Source organism: Triturus cristatus, chromosome 11, assembly GCF_964204655.1.
Source record: "Triturus cristatus chromosome 11, aTriCri1.1, whole genome shotgun sequence".
NCBI classification, from domain to species: domain Eukaryota; kingdom Metazoa; phylum Chordata; class Amphibia; order Caudata; family Salamandridae; genus Triturus; species Triturus cristatus.
Window position 1 is genome coordinate 836,659,413 of NC_140594.1, and position 18,092 is coordinate 836,677,504.

The window sequence follows — 18,092 nt, forward strand, 5'->3', positions numbered from 1 at the left end:
AAGATAACAAATACGTGCTGACATTACATTATCACACCTGATGTAATCTTGGAGTCTTGCGAGCATTGGAATGGAGTGATTTGGGTCCGTAGTTTTAGTGTACGATGGTCCATTTCTGCTATTTATTTTGTTTTAATTTATTTTTCCGGAAGAGTTGTACTGCTATTTAGGTCGTTGTATTTATTTTACTAGAAGGGTTTAGCTGTCTTTATTTTGCGGCATTGGATTGGAGTGATTTGGCTCGTAATTACTATCGCAGCTGATGTTAGCAGCGAGCGTGAAAATTCCTGATTTTGTAGACAAGCACGCCGTCGTACTTAAAACTCAGCATTTGTATTTGAAAATATGCTCGTCTTATAGTGTATATGGGCTCAGTGCTGCAGGCAGTTTTTTTAGTTGTAACTTCTGCCCTTATTAATTTGAAATAAATGACACATATTATTCCAAGTGTGTAAGGATAGCAGGATGAGCTGAGATAACAATTACGTGCTGACATTATACTATCACATCTGATGTAATCTGCGAGTTTTGCGAGCATTGGAATGGAGTGATTTGGGTAGTAATTACTATCGCAGCTGATGTTAGCAGCGAGCGTGAAAATTCCTGATTTTGTAGACAAGCACGCCGTCGTGCTTAAAACTCAGCATTTGTATTTGAAAATATGCTCGTCTTATAGTGTATATGGGCTCAATGCTGCAGGCAGTTTCTTTAGTTGTAACTTGTGCTCTTATTAATTTGAAATAAATGACACATTATATTCCAAGCGTGTAAGGATAGCAGGATGAGCTGAGATCACAATTACGTGCTGACATTACACTATCACACCTGCTGTAATCTGCGAGTCTTGCGAGCATTGGAATGGAGTCATTTGGGTCCGTAGTTTTAGTGTGCGATGGTCCGTTTCTGCTATTTATTTTGTTTTAATTTATTTTTCCGGAAGAGTTGTACTGCTATTCAGGTCGTTGTATTTATTTTACTGGAAGGGTTTAGCTGTCTTTATTTTGCGGCATTGGAATGGAGTGATTTGGGTCGTAATTTTAGTGTACGATGGTCCGTTTCTGCTTTTGGGCTTATTTTTATTTATTTTCCCGGGAGTTTGGCTGTTTTTACTTTGCGGCATTAGAATGGAAAAGACCTTTCGCATCACTCTGTGTCTTCATTTGCATGTCTTTGAAGCTGGGAACGAAGAGATTATAATCTATACTGCCCATCTCAATGTACTTAATTATCTTGGCCTGGTTTCGGTTCTCAGCTGTCACAAACAAGCTGACACTTCACACCATACCAGACTTTCTGTCTTCCGATTTTTTTACCCTTTTCACACATTATTCCCAATTGAAGGGGACTGCGAAGTGGCTGTGTGCGCGTAGCGTGGATGCGGGTAGGAAACCCTTGAATAATAGTGTACATGGGCGCAATGCTTCAGGCTCTTTTATAGTTGTCCCTTGTGCCTTTATGAATATATAGCAAATGGCACACCATGTACTGACTTCGTAAGGATAGCAGGATGATTTGATGTGTGAATGAAGTCCCGTAAATATACGATCATACTTGATATCAGCAGCGAGCGTGAAGCGTGTTGATGTGTAAAATGGTATACATTTGCCCAAAACAAACGTTTCTTATTTACAACTGTGCTTGTGTTATAAGGAACATCACTTTAGCCTTTGGTGCTGTTTTGTTGTTGTAACCACATGGGCTCACTGTTTTCGGGTGTTTTATACTTGCAAGCTCTAACTTTATCAATCCCTCTCGAATCTCATCCCATGTTCTAAGTATGTAAAGACGGCAGGATGATTTCATGTTACAATTTCGTGCTGTAACTATACTATCGCAGCTGATGTTAGCAGTGAGCGTGAAAATTCATCATTTTGTAGACAAGCACGCCGTCGTGCATAAAACTAAACATTTGTATTTGAAACTATGCTTGTCTTATAGTGTATATGGGCTCAGTGCTGCAGGCATTTTTTTTTAGTTGTAACTTCTGCCCTTATTAATTCTCAATAAATTTCACATTATATTCCAAGTGTGTAAGGATAGCAGGATGAGCTGAGATAACAATTACGTGCCGACATTATACTATCACACCTGATGTAATCTGCGAGTTTTGCGAGCATTGGAATGGAGTGATTTGGGTCGTAATTACCATCGCAGCTGATGTTAGCAGCGAGCGTGAAAATTCGTGATTTTGTAGACAAGCACGCCGTCGTGCTTAAAACTCAGCATTTGTATTTGAAAATATGCTCGTCTTATAGTGTATATGTGCTCAGTGCTGCAGGCAGTTTTTTTAGTTGTAACTTCTGCCCTTATTAATTCTCAATAAATGTCACATTATATTCCAAGTGTGTAAGGATAGCAGGATGAGCTGAGATAACAATTACGTGCTGACATTATACTATCACACCTGATGTAATCTGCGAGTTTTGCGAGCATTGGAATGGAGTGATTTGGGTCGTAATTACTATCGCAGCTGATGTTAGCAGCGAGCGTGAAAATTCCTGATTTTGTAAGCAAGCACGCCGTCGTGCTTAAAACTCAGCATTTGTATTTGAAAATATGCTCGTCTTATAGTGTATATGGGCTCAGTGCTGCAGGCAGTTTTTTTAGTTGTAACTTGTGCTCTTATTAATTTGAAATAAATGTCACATTATATTCCAAGTGTGTAAGGATAGCAGGATGAGCTGAGATCACAATTACGTGCTGACATTACACTATCACACCTGCTGTAATCTGCGAGTCTTGCGAGCATTGGAATGGAGTGATTTGGGTCCGTAGTTTTAGTGTGCGATGGTCCGTTTCTGCTATTTATTTTGTTTTAATTTATTTTTCCGGAAGAGTTGTACTGCTATTCAGGTCGTTGTATTTATTTTACTGGAAGGGTTTAGCTGTCTTTATTTTGCGGCATTGGAATGGAGTGATTTGGGTCGTAATTTTAGTGTACGATGGTCCGTTTCTGCTTTTGGGCTTATTTTTATTTATTTTCCCGGGAGTTTGGCTGTCTTCACTTTGCGGCATTGGAATGGAAAAGACCTTTCGCATCACTCTGTGTCTTCATTTGCATGTCTTTGAAGCTGGGAACGAAGAGATTACAATCTATACTGCCCATCTCAATGTACTTAATTATCTTGGCCTGGTTTCTTTCGTTTTTTAGCTGCCACAAACAAGTTGACGCTTCACACCATACCAGACTTTCTGTCTTCCGATTTTTTTACCCTTTTCACACATTATTCCCAATTGAAGGGCACTGCGAAGTGGCTGTGTGCGCGTAGCGTGGATGCGGGTAGGAAACCCTTGAATAATAGTGTACATGGGCGCAATGCTTCAGGCTCTTTTATAATTGTCCCTTGTGCCTTTATGAATATATAACAAATGGCACACCATGTACTGACTTCGTAAGGATAGCAGGATGATTTGATGTGTGAATGAAGTCCCGTAAATATACGATCATACTTGATATCAGCAGCGAGCGTGAAGCGTGTTGATGTGTAAAATGGTATACATTTGCCCAAAACAAACGTTTCTTATTTACAACTGTGCTCGTGTTATAAGGAACATCAGTTTAGCCTTTGGTGCTATTTTGTTGTTGTAACCACATGGGCTCACTGTTTTCGGGTGTTTTATACTTGCAAGCTCTAACTTTATTAATCCCTCTCGAATCTCATCCCATGTTCTAAGTATGTAAAGACGGCAGGATGATTTCATGTTACAATTTCGTGCTGTAACTATACTATCGCAGCTGATGTTAGCAGTGAGCGTGAAAATTCATCATTTTGTAGACAAGCACGCCGTCGTGCATAAAACTAAACATTTGTATTTGAAACTATGCTTGTCTTATAGTGTATATGGGCTCAGTGCTGGAGGCATTTTTTTTAGTTGTAACTTCTGCCCTTATTAATTCTCAATAAATGTCACATTATATTCCAAGTGTGTAAGGATAGCAGGATGAGCTGAGATAACAATTACGTGCTGACATTATACTATCACACCTGATGTAATCTGCGAGTTTTGCGAGCATTGGAATGGAGTGATTTGGGTCGTAATTACTATCGCAGCTGATGTTAGCAGCGAGCGTGAAAATTCATGATTTTGTAGGCAAGCACGCCGTCGTGCTTAAAACTCAGCATTTGTATTTGAAAATATGCTCGTCTTATAGTGTATATGGGCTCAGTGCTGCAGGCAGTTTTTTTAGTTGTAACTTCTGCCCTTATTAATTCTCAATAAATGTCACATTATATTCCAAGTGTGTATGGATAGCAGGATGAGCTGAGATAACAATTACGTGCTGACATTATACTATCACACCTGATGTAATCTGCGAGTTTTGCGAGCATTGGAATATAGTTATTTGGGTCCGTAGTTTTAGTGTACGATGGTCCATTTCTGCTATTTATTTTGTTTTAATTTATTTTTCGGGAAGAGTTGTACTGCTATTTAGGTCGTTGTATTTATTTTACTAGAAGGGTTTAGCTGTCTTTATTTTGCGGCATTGGAATGGAGTGATTTGGCTCGTAATTACTATCGCAGCTGATGTTAGCAGCGAGCGTGAAAATTTCTGATTTTGTAGACAAGCACGCCGTCGTGCTTAAAACTCAGCATTTGTATTTGAAAATATGTTTGTCTTATAGTGTATATGGGCTCAGTGCTGCAGGCAGTTTTTTTAGTTGTAACTTGTGCCCTTATTAATTCTCAATAAATGTCACATTATATTCCAAGTGTGTAAGGATAGCAGGATGAGCTGAGATAACAATTACGTGCTGACATTATACTATCACACCTGATGTAATCTGCGAGTTTTGCGAGCATTGGAATGGAGTGATTTGGGTCGTAATTACTATTGCAGCTAATGTTAGCAGCGAGCGTGAAAATTCCTGATTTTGTAGACAAGCACGCCGTCGTGCTTAAAACTCAGCATTTGTATTTGAAAATATGCTCGTCTTATAGTGTATATGGGCTCAGTGCTGCAGGCAGTTTTTTTAGTTGTAACTTCTGCCCTTATTAATTCTGAATAAATGTCATAATATATTCCAAGTGTGTAAGGATAGCAGGATGAGCTAAGATAACAAATACGTGCTAACATTACATTATCACACCTGATGTAATCTTGGAGTCTTGCGAGCATTGGAATGGAGTGATTTGGGTCCGTAGTTTTAGTGTACGATAGCTCTAAAATTTACAAATGCGAGACCTGTTGCATTGTAAATGCTTGTTTATATTGTATGTGCTGTTATACAAAAGTTGATTTTAGAAACAGTAAGGGAAATATTTGACAATACAATTTGGTTGTCTCTAGTAAAAAAATTAAAAAATGTTAATTAAAAAGAATGCAGAAGTTCAGGTAAAACACACTTTGCTTTGTTAAAAATACATTCTGTCTGTAGAAGAGATATTGTTGAAGCAGTTCTCTAATGTGCGGATAATAGTGGATGAAAAATGTAATTAGATGATTCAGGCTTGTTTACCATTCATGAACATAATTTTTATTAAAAAGGACAATTGTAAAGCTTTGCACAGTGGTTTTGCCCTATAATTATGATGTTGTTGAAACACATTTGTCACAAGCAATGTGAAATTGTTTCGATATTTTAAAAGAAATTGTGAAACATTGTCCATTTTTAGTCCCTCAGTCTCCACTCTGCCAAAATCCCTTCAGACTTCAGTAATGCATGGGAAAGGAGCAGAGCATTCTCCCACCCACCTTTCCTGCCGCAATCTGTAGGCACAGATGGCGGAGGGTCAGAGAACACACAGTGGTAGCATTAATCTGTCCCAGGACATACCCTTACACTGCCCTCCCCTTTGGTAAGGGAGATGGGTAAATATAACTTGCTCCACTGTGATGCAATTGTTGTGACCTTACAACTAAATCTGATGACACCTGAAATCTATGGCAGTGTAAGTTATACTAATGTCAATTACATATAACTGGAGAATTTCCCTGGTTTATCTTACAACCTTCCTCATGTATTACTCCACTTTTAAACTTTTGTTTTATTCAGTGAACATGTTTGTTTCCATTTTAAGATATCCTAAAGACATAGATAGAGGTTGCAAGTATTCTGGAACCTGTATGTGAGCCAATTCAGCTTGGAATTGCACTGGACACCTAAATAACAACAAAGTTGAATCCTCACCAAAGGTATCCCGTTATTACAGAACTTTTTGACTTTCAGGTTTTTGGAGTCAAATATTATAAATATTTCAAATAACATAAATTAGGCTATTGTGGATTTGGTGGTAACATCCTGAATATCTCTATAAACATTAACTTACGTGTGGAGACTATATAGAGTGAATGGAATCAAAGCAGCATAGTTACATTGATCAAGTATGGTGTATGTCTCCTTCCTACTTTTGAGGAGTAATGCTAAGTTATGTACATTTGCTTGTGGGTATGTTTTGGCCAACATTTAGACTAACTAATGCAGTCACCCTCTTACAATTCTGTATTGTCTTTTAAAGTGGTAAAAAAAAAGTAATACTGATCCTAAGTGCCTAGACCTTCATTAAAGTTTAATTCAGAAAGAATGAGTTAATCGTTGGTCGAGTCCACCCGCATCATTTGCTCTAGAACATATGCAACTAGTTTTTGATGGAAAGCAAATATCAGAAGTACTCTGAGGAATCACAGATTTAGAGCCCCATTGTGAAGATGGCATGAGTTGGTACAGTGGGCTGGCTGTAAATGTGAGTGTCTTCAATGAAATAATGAACAATTTACATACATCTTCTTCTGAATTAATTCAGAACCTGAAGTAAAGGCATCATATAATCTGATCAAACGTGAGGTTGTCAAGCACAAATATTAATGCGTTGTATCCATTCTCACCTTTCCAAGACCAGCAATCATTGGGGTGTTCTCGGTCCTGAAAGGAAAAAAGTATGCATTAGCCAGTGTAGTGAGTACAGTATCCCTAGTTCACGGGATACACTTGCTCTAGGCTAATGAGACATCCTCCCCAGCAGGAGAGAAGACCGTGAGAATTTGCACAGTAAAATCAAAAATTCTTTCGGATCACAAGCATAAAGATGAGGCCATTTACATTCAATTAATTTAATACATGTTTTCAACTCTTCATAATGTGGTCTTCACCACTATTGACAAATACCACTTTACCCCCTTCCATTCAACATTCCAAGGCCCAAAAACACCTTTACATTATCTAATACAACACATCACACAGGTTTTCAAATGAGTATGACTAGCCAATCAAATATGAGGTAAACAAAATAGAAATAAGATAATATTCTTAATGGCTACACCTATTGCGCAAACCTTTATACAACTACAATGAGCTATATCACTGCCTCTCGCTCATCGGTCCGGCATCTGCACCTCCAGATTCTTTTCCAGCACCCCAATGTTCCCTTGCTCAGAGAATCAGTTAGTCCTCAGCCTACTCAAGATAAGGTACTTCATGACCTCCAACTGACATGCTTCACACTGTGTATCATCCCTTCACAAATTGAGGTAATTAAACTTGGCCCAACACTACAGCAGGGCAGTTAAAACAGTTCTGCCTATGTCTGAGCATCGCTGAACCTCCTGCAACCAGCGTACAACCGCAAGTTGAATTTTGTTTAGAAAAGAGATGGTTGGGTAAAAAGATTGTTGATTAGCTAATTTCAGTGCATTTATTTGTTGGTTAGAGGAGAAATATAATAAGCCCCCAACTCCAAAGAAAATGACCAGTGTAACTGGGTATATGCAAGAGTTTTTTTGAGTGAGCACCCATCTCATACCTACTCCCAGCAAGATACCCAAATCGGCACCCATGTTTCTATCAACATGATGCATGGTTTGTGTTTAACAAAGTGTAATAAAGGTGCAGCATAAAAAAGACGGCATAAACATATATGATTATTTTCCCCAGCATTTACCCAGCGAAATACCTATTTTATATACCAGTCACCACTGGTTGGCAAAAAGACCAAGCCCAAACCCACTTATGTTTGTAAATTCTGATTGGGTGTAGTCTTCAGAATATATGTACCATGGTGCATTGCAATCCGAATTTAGCAATCACTAATAAGTCACAAGGAATTCTGGATGCACTGTTACACGTTCCTGTTCTTGAACTTCATGCCCTTTTTTCTGCATTAATGGGTGCGTAAAACTCTGCAATGCAGGGGAGAGCCCTTGCATTTTTCAGTGATTATGCACCATCTCCGCCTAACTTTCAGCGGATGGGGATAGCACTCTAAGGGTGGATAGTTGCACATGAGGGGGCACTTAATGAGGGCAATATTCCTCCTTTGACTATGTTACAGATTAGATACCAGAATCATAATTAGTGCTAACCCATTCTTTTTATTCTCCTTTAAAGTTAGTTATTAAGATTGATTGTGTCATACTCACTGGTAGAGATGCATTTGTTACAAGCCAGTCCATTGTTTTGCCTATTGTTGGATATTCCCTAGTGCATATAACTTCGCCTAGGGCAGTATCCTTGTGCCAATACTCATCTCAAACAAATGTATCTGCACTTTTGCCTGAGGCACTCATTGTGAATTCGGCTATGTCCAATGATTATACATTACCATATGTCCCTATTAAACTGGTGAATATCAGGGCGAGTATACACAGAAATAGTATTTCACTAAACATGATGGAAGGATTACCAAATGCTAACTCCTCCCTGACTTACGCCATGGCTGCAGATTCAATGGTCCCCCCGCTAGCAGAACCAGGTGTCTTCCTGGCCGAGAGCATCTCATAGTCTCCAGATCCTTATATTCTCTCGAACCGATACTAAGTTGCGTTCTATCATAATTAGAGTATATAGTATAGGATAATAATGACCATAACACAGATTTATTATTGCTTATATTAGAAGCCATAGCCTGGAAAACAATTAAAGCAGAAGTGCTAACTAAAACGATTAGCTGCCTTTCAGCCTACCCTCTGACTGGAACGCCGGAGAAAGCCTCCGCATCGCTCCTGAACTCCAATGAGGATGTAGGTCTTGTGGCTCGAACAAGCATGAAGGACCCATCAAAGTGGCGCAGATTACTACTGGCTACGGGATGTGACAAGCCCTCCTTTACACCAATAAGTGAAAATACGGATGAATTGAGTGTAAATATTCATCAAACCACCCGGGACAATTTGCTGAATGTACAATATATCGAGGGAAAGAATAAAAGGACCACATTTCAAGGCAAATAAAGAGGCATCTAAGCAGCAATATGATGACTGCCCCAAGCGATAAAACACCCCAAAAGACCAAAGTGTCTGAAGCTACAGAGAGCAAAAGAGCAAGGTGAAAAGAGAGCACACCAGGGGAAAGGGAGGAAAATACAGCCCAGAATGGCATTACGATAGACGCTGAGGAGATCCTTAGTTTAAGGGAGCTAATTAAAGAACCAGTTGACAGTTAGTAGGACAAGTGGTTGTACCCAATCTTCAGAAATAATCCTTTAGTGCCCCTAATGAACCCTACCATGATAAAGCCAAGTGCAGAACGTGCCCTGCATACTATGGTAAAGCGTGAATGGAAGAGAAATCCTAACAGAAACAAAGTAGTGCAGAAGCGCACAAAAAATGGAAAACACGCTGTTTATGTTCTAACACGAAAGCAAACTTAGGAGGAAGCACCACACAAGCAACTGTGCCTGCATGTGCACCTGAAGAAAGCACTGATGGTTTAGGCTGCGACAAACAGAGTTAGCAAAGGAGTGACTAATGCTTTGATAAATCGATGTGAGGGACTTCAAGCCTGAGCCAACTGACTCCCTAGTGGTACTTAAATTTCCAGTGATGACCACACTGCATGATGCCCAGGCCCTAACAAAAGTATACCCTCATAGATCTATTTCCAGATCCAGTACATTTGTTATCCCTAAATCAAGCTCACCTATTGGAAGTGTTTCATACTGTACCTGCACTTTGCTTGATATCTTCGCAAGACTGGTGAACCCAAGCATAAACTTAAATTTCAACTCACAGGTGATAATACAGATTGTTTGCATGTGATGCGAATAATTATGCTTCCACAAGGTAGTGGTCAGAGCTTCGATCTGAAGCAAAAATACCGGCTCAGATTGAGACCAAAGAACAGGGAGCGCCAGCCAGCCCAAAAAGACCAGAGGAGTTGTTAAAATTGACACCTCACATTGGTGGAGACTAAAAATATGACTGACAGCAGAGGGGGAAATAATCACAGAGTCATCGTAATTCACAAAAGGAGGCTAGAATCTGCAACAGCTGCTGACACCAACTGCTTTGAATAGTTCCACAATTCAGAATCCAAAGCTCTATCTACTCTGACTACACGGTTATATCTACACTAATGCCCAGTCTCCTGAGCATGCTTGTCATACCCCACTCTACGGTAATTTTCAGTCCAAAGGCGATGGGATTACCATTTTGTAATGGAACATAGGTGGCTTGCAATCAAAGCTTGAGGATAGCAATTGGGTGACATTTGTACATTCCAAAGAGATCTGTTGTTTTCCGGAGACAGGTGCTGCGGACAGTGGCGTAGCTGAATTGGCACCCCTGAATTACATGGGCCTTGCAATATAGGAAGCCAGATCCAGGAGAGGGAGAGCATTTGGGGGGGGGGGGGGGGGAGACTCTCTACTTGGGTCTCAACAAAATTGGATGATACAGCTTTAAAGTTACATCATGTAGTATTCCGCTAGGCATAATTCATATAACATTGTCCAGGGTCCAAAGTAAAACACATATTCTAATAAACGTTATTAATGTCTATTTAAATTCAAACCAGAATGGCAAACCCGTGGACCAACCAGTATTACTAAAAGAAGCAACTGCGGAATAAAGCCCAAGGTGAATACCAGTGTAAAGTATACCATGATAGTTTGTGGTGACTTTAATATACATTCTCCAGAAGGACTCTTGGATGACGCAATAAGTGAACAGTAGGGGAGTGGGGCATCCTAGAACCAGATAGTGGAAGCTCTATTCCACTCAGCAAACATAGAAAATAGAGACTATTTGCAAGTCTCCTTGTGGATCTGCATATAAGCTTCCTAAATGGTCACACCATGGTCAAACTACTCTGGATAGCCCTGCGTCTCCTATCGTAGCAGAAAGAGAGCTAGTTTGATTGATTACATTTTATTCCCAAATGATCTAAGGGATAGTGCCTCTTCACAAGAAAGGTAGCAAGCTACTACCGAGTAATAGAGTAATAGGCCCATATCATTACTGGATAGCACGGGAAATATCTTTGGCCGCGTTCTTTTAGATAGACTTAAGTCATGGGTGGACCAAAATACAGTTTTTATTGATGAGCAGGCTGGATTTAGCGAGGGCATTAGCACCACTGACCAAGCTGTAAAATTATATAAGGTGCGTGTTAAGGATGTAAAAGTGCTCAAGTCTCCTTTATACTCATCAGTTATAGATTTTAAATCAGCGTTTGGTCTAGTGAATAGATCAAAACTATAATAATCATTAGAAAAACTGAGGGTGGAAAAATCCCTCCTTCTGGCTGTAAACTCCCTGCATGAAGAAACAAGCGCTTGTGTTCGATATGAAAGTACGGTGGAATCTAGCTCATGTTAAAATCTCCTCAGGAGTCCTGCTGGGATGTGTCTTTGCCCAGTTACTTTTCTCCCTTTTTATGAACGGCGCACAAGAATTCCTTTGTAGGGGGAAGCCTGATGCCCCTAAATTATCCCTCTTTTTGTTGACTACACAGTAATATTGTCATGAACCCAAAACAAAAATGCACAAGTCCCATGACACTCAGAGCTTTTGCTGGCACTAGAATTTGCACATTAATGCAAAGAAAACAAAAATTATGTCAATGTACTGCTCCATCCCTAACAACATTTCCAAGGATAGGAGGGAAGGTGCTTGCGACTGTCAAGAACTACGATCACCTGGGGATTTGTTTTAATACCAAATTGAGTTGGTATGATAATTTTGAAAAAGCAGGCACCACTTTGAAGCGCTTAGTAAAGCCTATCTTGCGGGTTAAGTATAACATCGGTTGCCACTCCCCGAGTGTCTTCTTGCAAGGATATAGGAAAATAGTGGTAGCTGCAACAATATATGCCCAAAAATGACTACAAAGAATAGAAAAGTATCCTCCCCAGACAAATTCCATCACAATTCTTGGTCAATTCATTTAAAAACATTTTCGAACGAACTTGGCCTTTGTAATTCCTGGTAAAATCCACCCTGTAAGCTGATACAGCTTTTATGAGCTCGAAACTCATGTTTCGCATTGAATCTGCATGCTCTTCTTAACTGACGTTTAATATTTTCCAATTTAAATAATTGCTAGGTATGCAAGAATATTTGAAGTAAATTGGCCCCGACACACTTCGCACTTTTTATCTAAAATTTCGATTAGGTATTTCTCTCACCAGAATTTATCTGGCAGACTTAGCAACCAATCAAACTATGATCGAACTCTGCGACTGCGAGTTTGAGGGACGGCACACAGTTACACTTTTTGCTGGTTTGCACAAAAACCAAGCAAATAGGATGTAAATGGCTTGTTCCACTTTTTAAGCGGTTTTCAATAAAGACTTGCCACAAAGCACTTTGCTTTAAAATGGACGTCTCTGTGATATATATGTCTGCGGCAAGCTATATTTGGTCTGCCTTGATTGTAACAAGAAGGGAATTGAAAGTCTTGCCTCAAGTTTTTGAGTAACTATATCAGTATAGTTTATGTATGTTCACATGTGTATTCTAATTTTATTTGCCAGTTATAATGAACTACTACCAAATCAAGATCGGGTCATGTTCTATTAATTGCAAGAATGTTTAGTATGCCAATATTATCACGTTTTATATTATTAACCTCGATCTGTTTTTGGATTGTATACCCTTAAACAATTAAAATGCAAATCTAGCCTAAATTCCACCTGTAATTAGGATATTTAATGTGCTGAATTAATGATTTTGAAATTTTACAAATGTTCATAATGTGTGTGTATTAACTTATGTGTGTATTAATTTAAGCCGCTCTACATAGACCCTTACCAATAAAGCTGTGAGGATTATGTTTTCAAATGTAAGGTCTGATCAATCCCCCCAAAAGCCAGATGAGTTTTGGCATACTTGGACAGATAAGGGATTGGTAAAGCAATGTTACAAGAGATACCTCTACATGGCAACACTGCCCTAATTTTGCTAAGAAATGGGGTCTGTTTAGGTTCTTCTCATCTAATAGTACATACTCCAGGAGGTCTGCATACTGCTACAAGGTTCTATCGATTGATAGAAAAGGCTGAAGACCCTGAAGGCATGTTCTTTGAGTTGTTTTCTGAAGCCACAGAAGTAGCCTCTCTTCCCAGTCCCTCAGAGGTTTTGAGGCAAAAGTGCAACAAATCTTGCACTCTTTTACCTCATGCTTGGGATTAAGGCAATAAAGGTAGTCCTTATGTGGGTCATCCATATGAACTCTATTCTTCCCACGTGTCTTGCAGGGACAAATGAGGCCTTTTCTGTAAGACATATTGGAGTAATGAGGATGAAAATCACTTTTCAGAAGAAAAAACTTTACACACTACGTGCGGTGAAAATCTAAGGAAATCAGCCTCTCTTGTGAGTGTTCTAGAGCATGCTACCGCCCGATTGGTCATAGTTAAAGATTGGTCCTTTTTTAAAAAAAAAAAGACTTAGATAGGATATCAAATTAATTGCCTAGAGCCATTGTAGCCTATGTTAGTTATACATACTGCTTTACTATAGTACCGTGGGACTTCCACTTTGACGACCGGGAATGTCACACATGTGAATCTATGAAAGATCCAATTATGGATACGATGATTGGTTACAAGCTCTCGTGGTCTGTCATGAAGGAGTGGAAACATATGCATTGCTTCAGCCTCCTACCTCTAAGGATGAAGATATTTGGGGATCACGTCGATCGAATTTAGCTGCATAGAACACTCTTACCCCACCCTGACGTGGTATGCGTAATCTGATGACTCATTATGCAAAGAGACCTCACATGCTGTGTATCAGTTACTCATCTCATGATTAACATATACGTTTTAATAGTTGTTCATGTTCACAAGATTGTACTGGCGATAGTTATATATATGTAATCTATTATACTGTTTCCAAACGTGATATTTATTCTTAGCCTGACATTGTGGCAAAGCGTGATATTATATGTACAATAAAATCAACAAGAAAGATATATACTTGAGTGTCCGAAGAGCAGACTTACTGAGCGGGTCGTATAAGCAAACAAGCTGTTCTCCATAACGCAAATTTTGAGTGATATTTAAGCAAGGAAGAGATTGTGTTTATATTAGTTTGAGAGAATGGGCTCTCAGAATTAACATGTTTATTAGACTACTGCAGCTCTACCAATTAGGAAGCATAAAGTAACCCTGTGCTGGAGCAGAGTTTTCTGTTAGAAAATTCTGGGGCTTTTGAAGCTCTGGCATGTCTATGCGTTTTATTAATTATTAATAATTAACAACTAATTATTAGTCTTGTGCAAGTGTGTTTCACTAATCAACCTGTTTGTCCTAACACAAGAGAAGGTTACACGAGGGTTAGCATGCGTGTGCTGTTTATGTATTCACAATAACGTGCAAGTTTTCATGTTTAAATGTTGCTGTGTGCTATTTATTTTGAGCACAAAACGCTGTCTGAATTAATGCTCTATATGTCGCAAAGCTAGATAAATGCATACACATAAGGGTGTTAGTGGGGTTAACACTGTTTAATCATTATGATGTAGTAATCTTTATTTTGTCTCTTTAATTAAAGATGGTCTATTGTGGCCTATGGAGGCCTTCATAAAAATAACTGAGAATAATTTGAAGCCTGGCTGAGCTCTGGTACAGGCGAAATCTGTGATGTGACAAGGGAGACCCCTGCTGGAATTCGGTTACAGACAACTGACCGTAGTCCTTATATGGAAATTTCCGGGAGGACATCAGCAAGTTTGGAGGATCTCCAAAAGAAATGATTTGTCCTTGGTAAACAAAGAGCCTCAGAAAGAACTCTGTGTTAAAGCCGGTTTGCCGAGGGAAATGAACTTTAATAGTTTCAAATCTTTGGTTCCTGTTCCGAGGTTTGCGTATTATGACTTTTCCTGAGCGGAGATTTCAAGATGTTGCAAAGTTACATCCCTTCCTTCTCGTTCTGCTCAGTGCTACAATTTTACTTGTCAAATTCATGTGGGTTTCCATTGTATTTTGCATTATAAAATATGTTAGCTTAGGGAGGGCTCTCTCCACACTTTCTTTCGTCGCCTTGCTGCGTGAACTTGCGTTGCTGAGGACTGATGCTGAGGACCTTATCCTGAAAAGACTTTTGAGAGACTGGTCCTGACCCGTTCTGACACTAGTTAGAATAGGTAACTATGAGAAATGATTTATTCTGATTTACTCTGACTAATTTTAGATAAAGCAATATAACTTTTAAACATGGTGTTGGTTGTTTCTTTCCTTGTCGTTTATTGAATACTTTTTGATATTGTTTATAGATTGTTTATATTATGTTAGGCAACCACTAAACTGGTCCTATCGCCTAGATATAGATGCAGGGTGCTTTAGGAATTTTCTTCCCACAGGTTTGCTGCTGGTAGAGTATTGGAGCGTATGTTAGTGAAATGGGCCCTAGTGTATGATGAATGTATGTGCGTGTAACTGTGAAATTACTCTATCTGTGGTAGTGGGCATATTTCTGATACCCTGATCTGTATCACCTGCATAGTCATCCAGAAGTGTCACCATCTGAAGGTGTGTGACGGTGTGAGGTGGGACCACGGACCAAACAATAGGCGGTCACCACTTTCTTCTCTCTCCCCACAGCCTCACGGGGACCAGACAACCAGCAGGTATTTATTTGAGAGACGAGCCTGAGGCAAGCCAAGGGGACTGTTTCTTTAACTGGGCCGAGTTCAACCCTGGACGCGCCCCCTTCGGTGACGTCGGCTGTCCGGAACCAGAAATTCCCCGGAAGGACCGTAAGGAGGTGTGTTCTACACCCGGAGGCGAGGAGACTGGAGAGACAGGAGACGAGAAGGAGGAGACCGAGAGAGAGTGGACGAGTCGAGGAAGCGGAGGAGGATACGAGTACGTGGTGGACGCGCCCACGGCAGAGCCAGGAGGCCAACGTCCCGGCGAATCCCTGTGTCACACTTCAAGGGAAGTGTGGCTTCAACAGGTACGGGGTCGAGTCAGAGCGTGGGTGGGAAGGAAGGGTTACAAACCTCCCTGAAGCACCCGACCGATCTCCCCTATAGAGCGACACCAGAATCTTGTTCTACCCTCCCCCTGAGCACCTCCGACACACTGTTTCACCGTCTGGGTCGCGTAGAAAGAGCACCGTGTGATTCCTCACTCCCTTTCCCTATAGTGTACACCTATTGTCCCTCCATCTGATTCCCCCCTATCTTCTCTTTTTCCCTGGGCCCTACCCGGCACCGGAGACGCCCTGGGAGACCGGACAAACTGGAGAAGTCCCGGACCAACAGGGAGAGACGAAGCCGCTCCAGCCCGGATCCACGCCTCCCCGAACTCCCCCTACCGTACTACAGGAGTACCCCGACACACAGACGTTCCTTAAAAACAATAAAAGCCTACTTAAAAACCAGCCGTGTCCCCGTGCTTCACTCCGACCCGTTACAAGGTCTTAGCTTTGTGCCCCTCAAAATGTATTTATCTAGGTCTTTGATTCAATGGTGGCCTGGTCTTCTGATGACATAACCTTCTTGGCATGGTGGTTCTCTGGCAGCCATAGGTTCTCAAGGAGGTGCACTACCTTGCTTTTGAGATATGGCACCTGCCACTGACATCAGTATTTTGTTCTCTACCGTATGGCAGGATCATATACAGGGCATGTAACTCCTTAGGTAGACTTTGATGCATGCAGGAAAGGCATGGCTACAATAAATCTTTGATACAGACGTGTGTGCTTCACAAAAGCCTGTTGGCTGGCTGTATGATTTAGCTGTTTGCTTAGCTTACTCAAAACTATCCCGAGGTCAAAGGTAACCCTTTTGACGACAAGGGTAATCTCTCGAGCCAATGAAACTGTCTTGATGTCAAGTGCACGATCTTGACAGTGAAGACACCCTATCGAAATCAAGGGCATCCGCAATGACTTCAATAATCTCCTTTTGGCATCCTCTGCCAACACAACATTCCTCTGTTGATTTTTAAATACACTGTTAACATGAAGGCACTTTCAAAATTGCAAAAAAACCTCCGAGGGACCTGTCGGAGGTATAATGAGAGTGGTCAGAAAGACTTATGTAGAAACATACATCAGTACCCTTTTGCTACCCTATTTGCTGTATTAGCTATTAAAAATGTTCTGGAAACCAGGTAAGTAAAGAGCCTGAGACCCACATTCCAGCAAAGGCTGTACAACGTTTTAACTGTAAGGCTAGTTTTTCTATAGAACACTTTTTTCTTCTCACAAACATTACCAGAATGAGTAATTAACAACAAAATACATATATTGCCCCCAATCTCATTTAGATCACAAAGGTGACAGAAATACAGGGCCTGCACTTATAAGTGAAAAATATGGAAAGCTTAAGCATAGATCGCCATCTGGTGTTGGGTCCGGATGTTTGCACTTTGTTTTTGTTCGAAAACGTCTTGCAGTCACGAGGTAAGTGACTCCTCCTTTCGGTGATAGTGCGCATGGGCATCGACTCCATCCTTAAATTGTTTTGCCATAAAGGTTGATGATGAGAGTTAGTAAAGTAGTAAAGATAGATGTCCATGTAAATTGTATCTAAGTAAGATATCACTGCAACAGGCAGGTGGGCGCATATGACTCTACAGCTCTATATGCCAAGAACAGATGAATACTGGGTAAGTAGCATTTTCCGTTCGAGGCATATGAGCTGTAGATCATATGCTTTAGCATAGACTGTAAAGCAGTTATTTCTGAAGCGGTGGCTAACCTGTAGCTGTTGCAGTGGTTTGAAATAGTGTTCGCAAAACTGCCTGGCCCACACTGGCTTGTTGACTTGCTAACACATCAACACAATAGTGTTTTGTGAATGTGTGTGGTGTAGACCATGTTGCAGCTTTGCAGATTTCATCTATGGGTATGTTTCCTAAGAATGCCAAAGAAGCCCTTAGTTTGCGTGTAGAGTTTGATCCAGGGGGAATTGTTAATATGT

The 18,092-nt window shown here is 40.3% G+C and overlaps 1 protein-coding gene across 4 annotated transcripts in view; it reads right to left on the reverse strand.

The window, feature by feature from the left end:
• The window catches only part of SCLY (selenocysteine lyase), a 206,158-nt gene that overhangs the window by 130,401 nt on the left and 57,665 nt on the right, over window positions 1–18,092 (reverse strand). For all 4 annotated transcript variants that reach the window (XM_085634600.1, XM_085634599.1, XM_085634602.1 and 1 more), the window contains exon 9: window positions 6,827–6,863. In XM_085634600.1, the coding sequence (XP_085490726.1) occupies window positions 6,827–6,863 (37 nt within the window). The remainder of the gene's footprint in view (window positions 1–6,826; window positions 6,864–18,092) is intronic.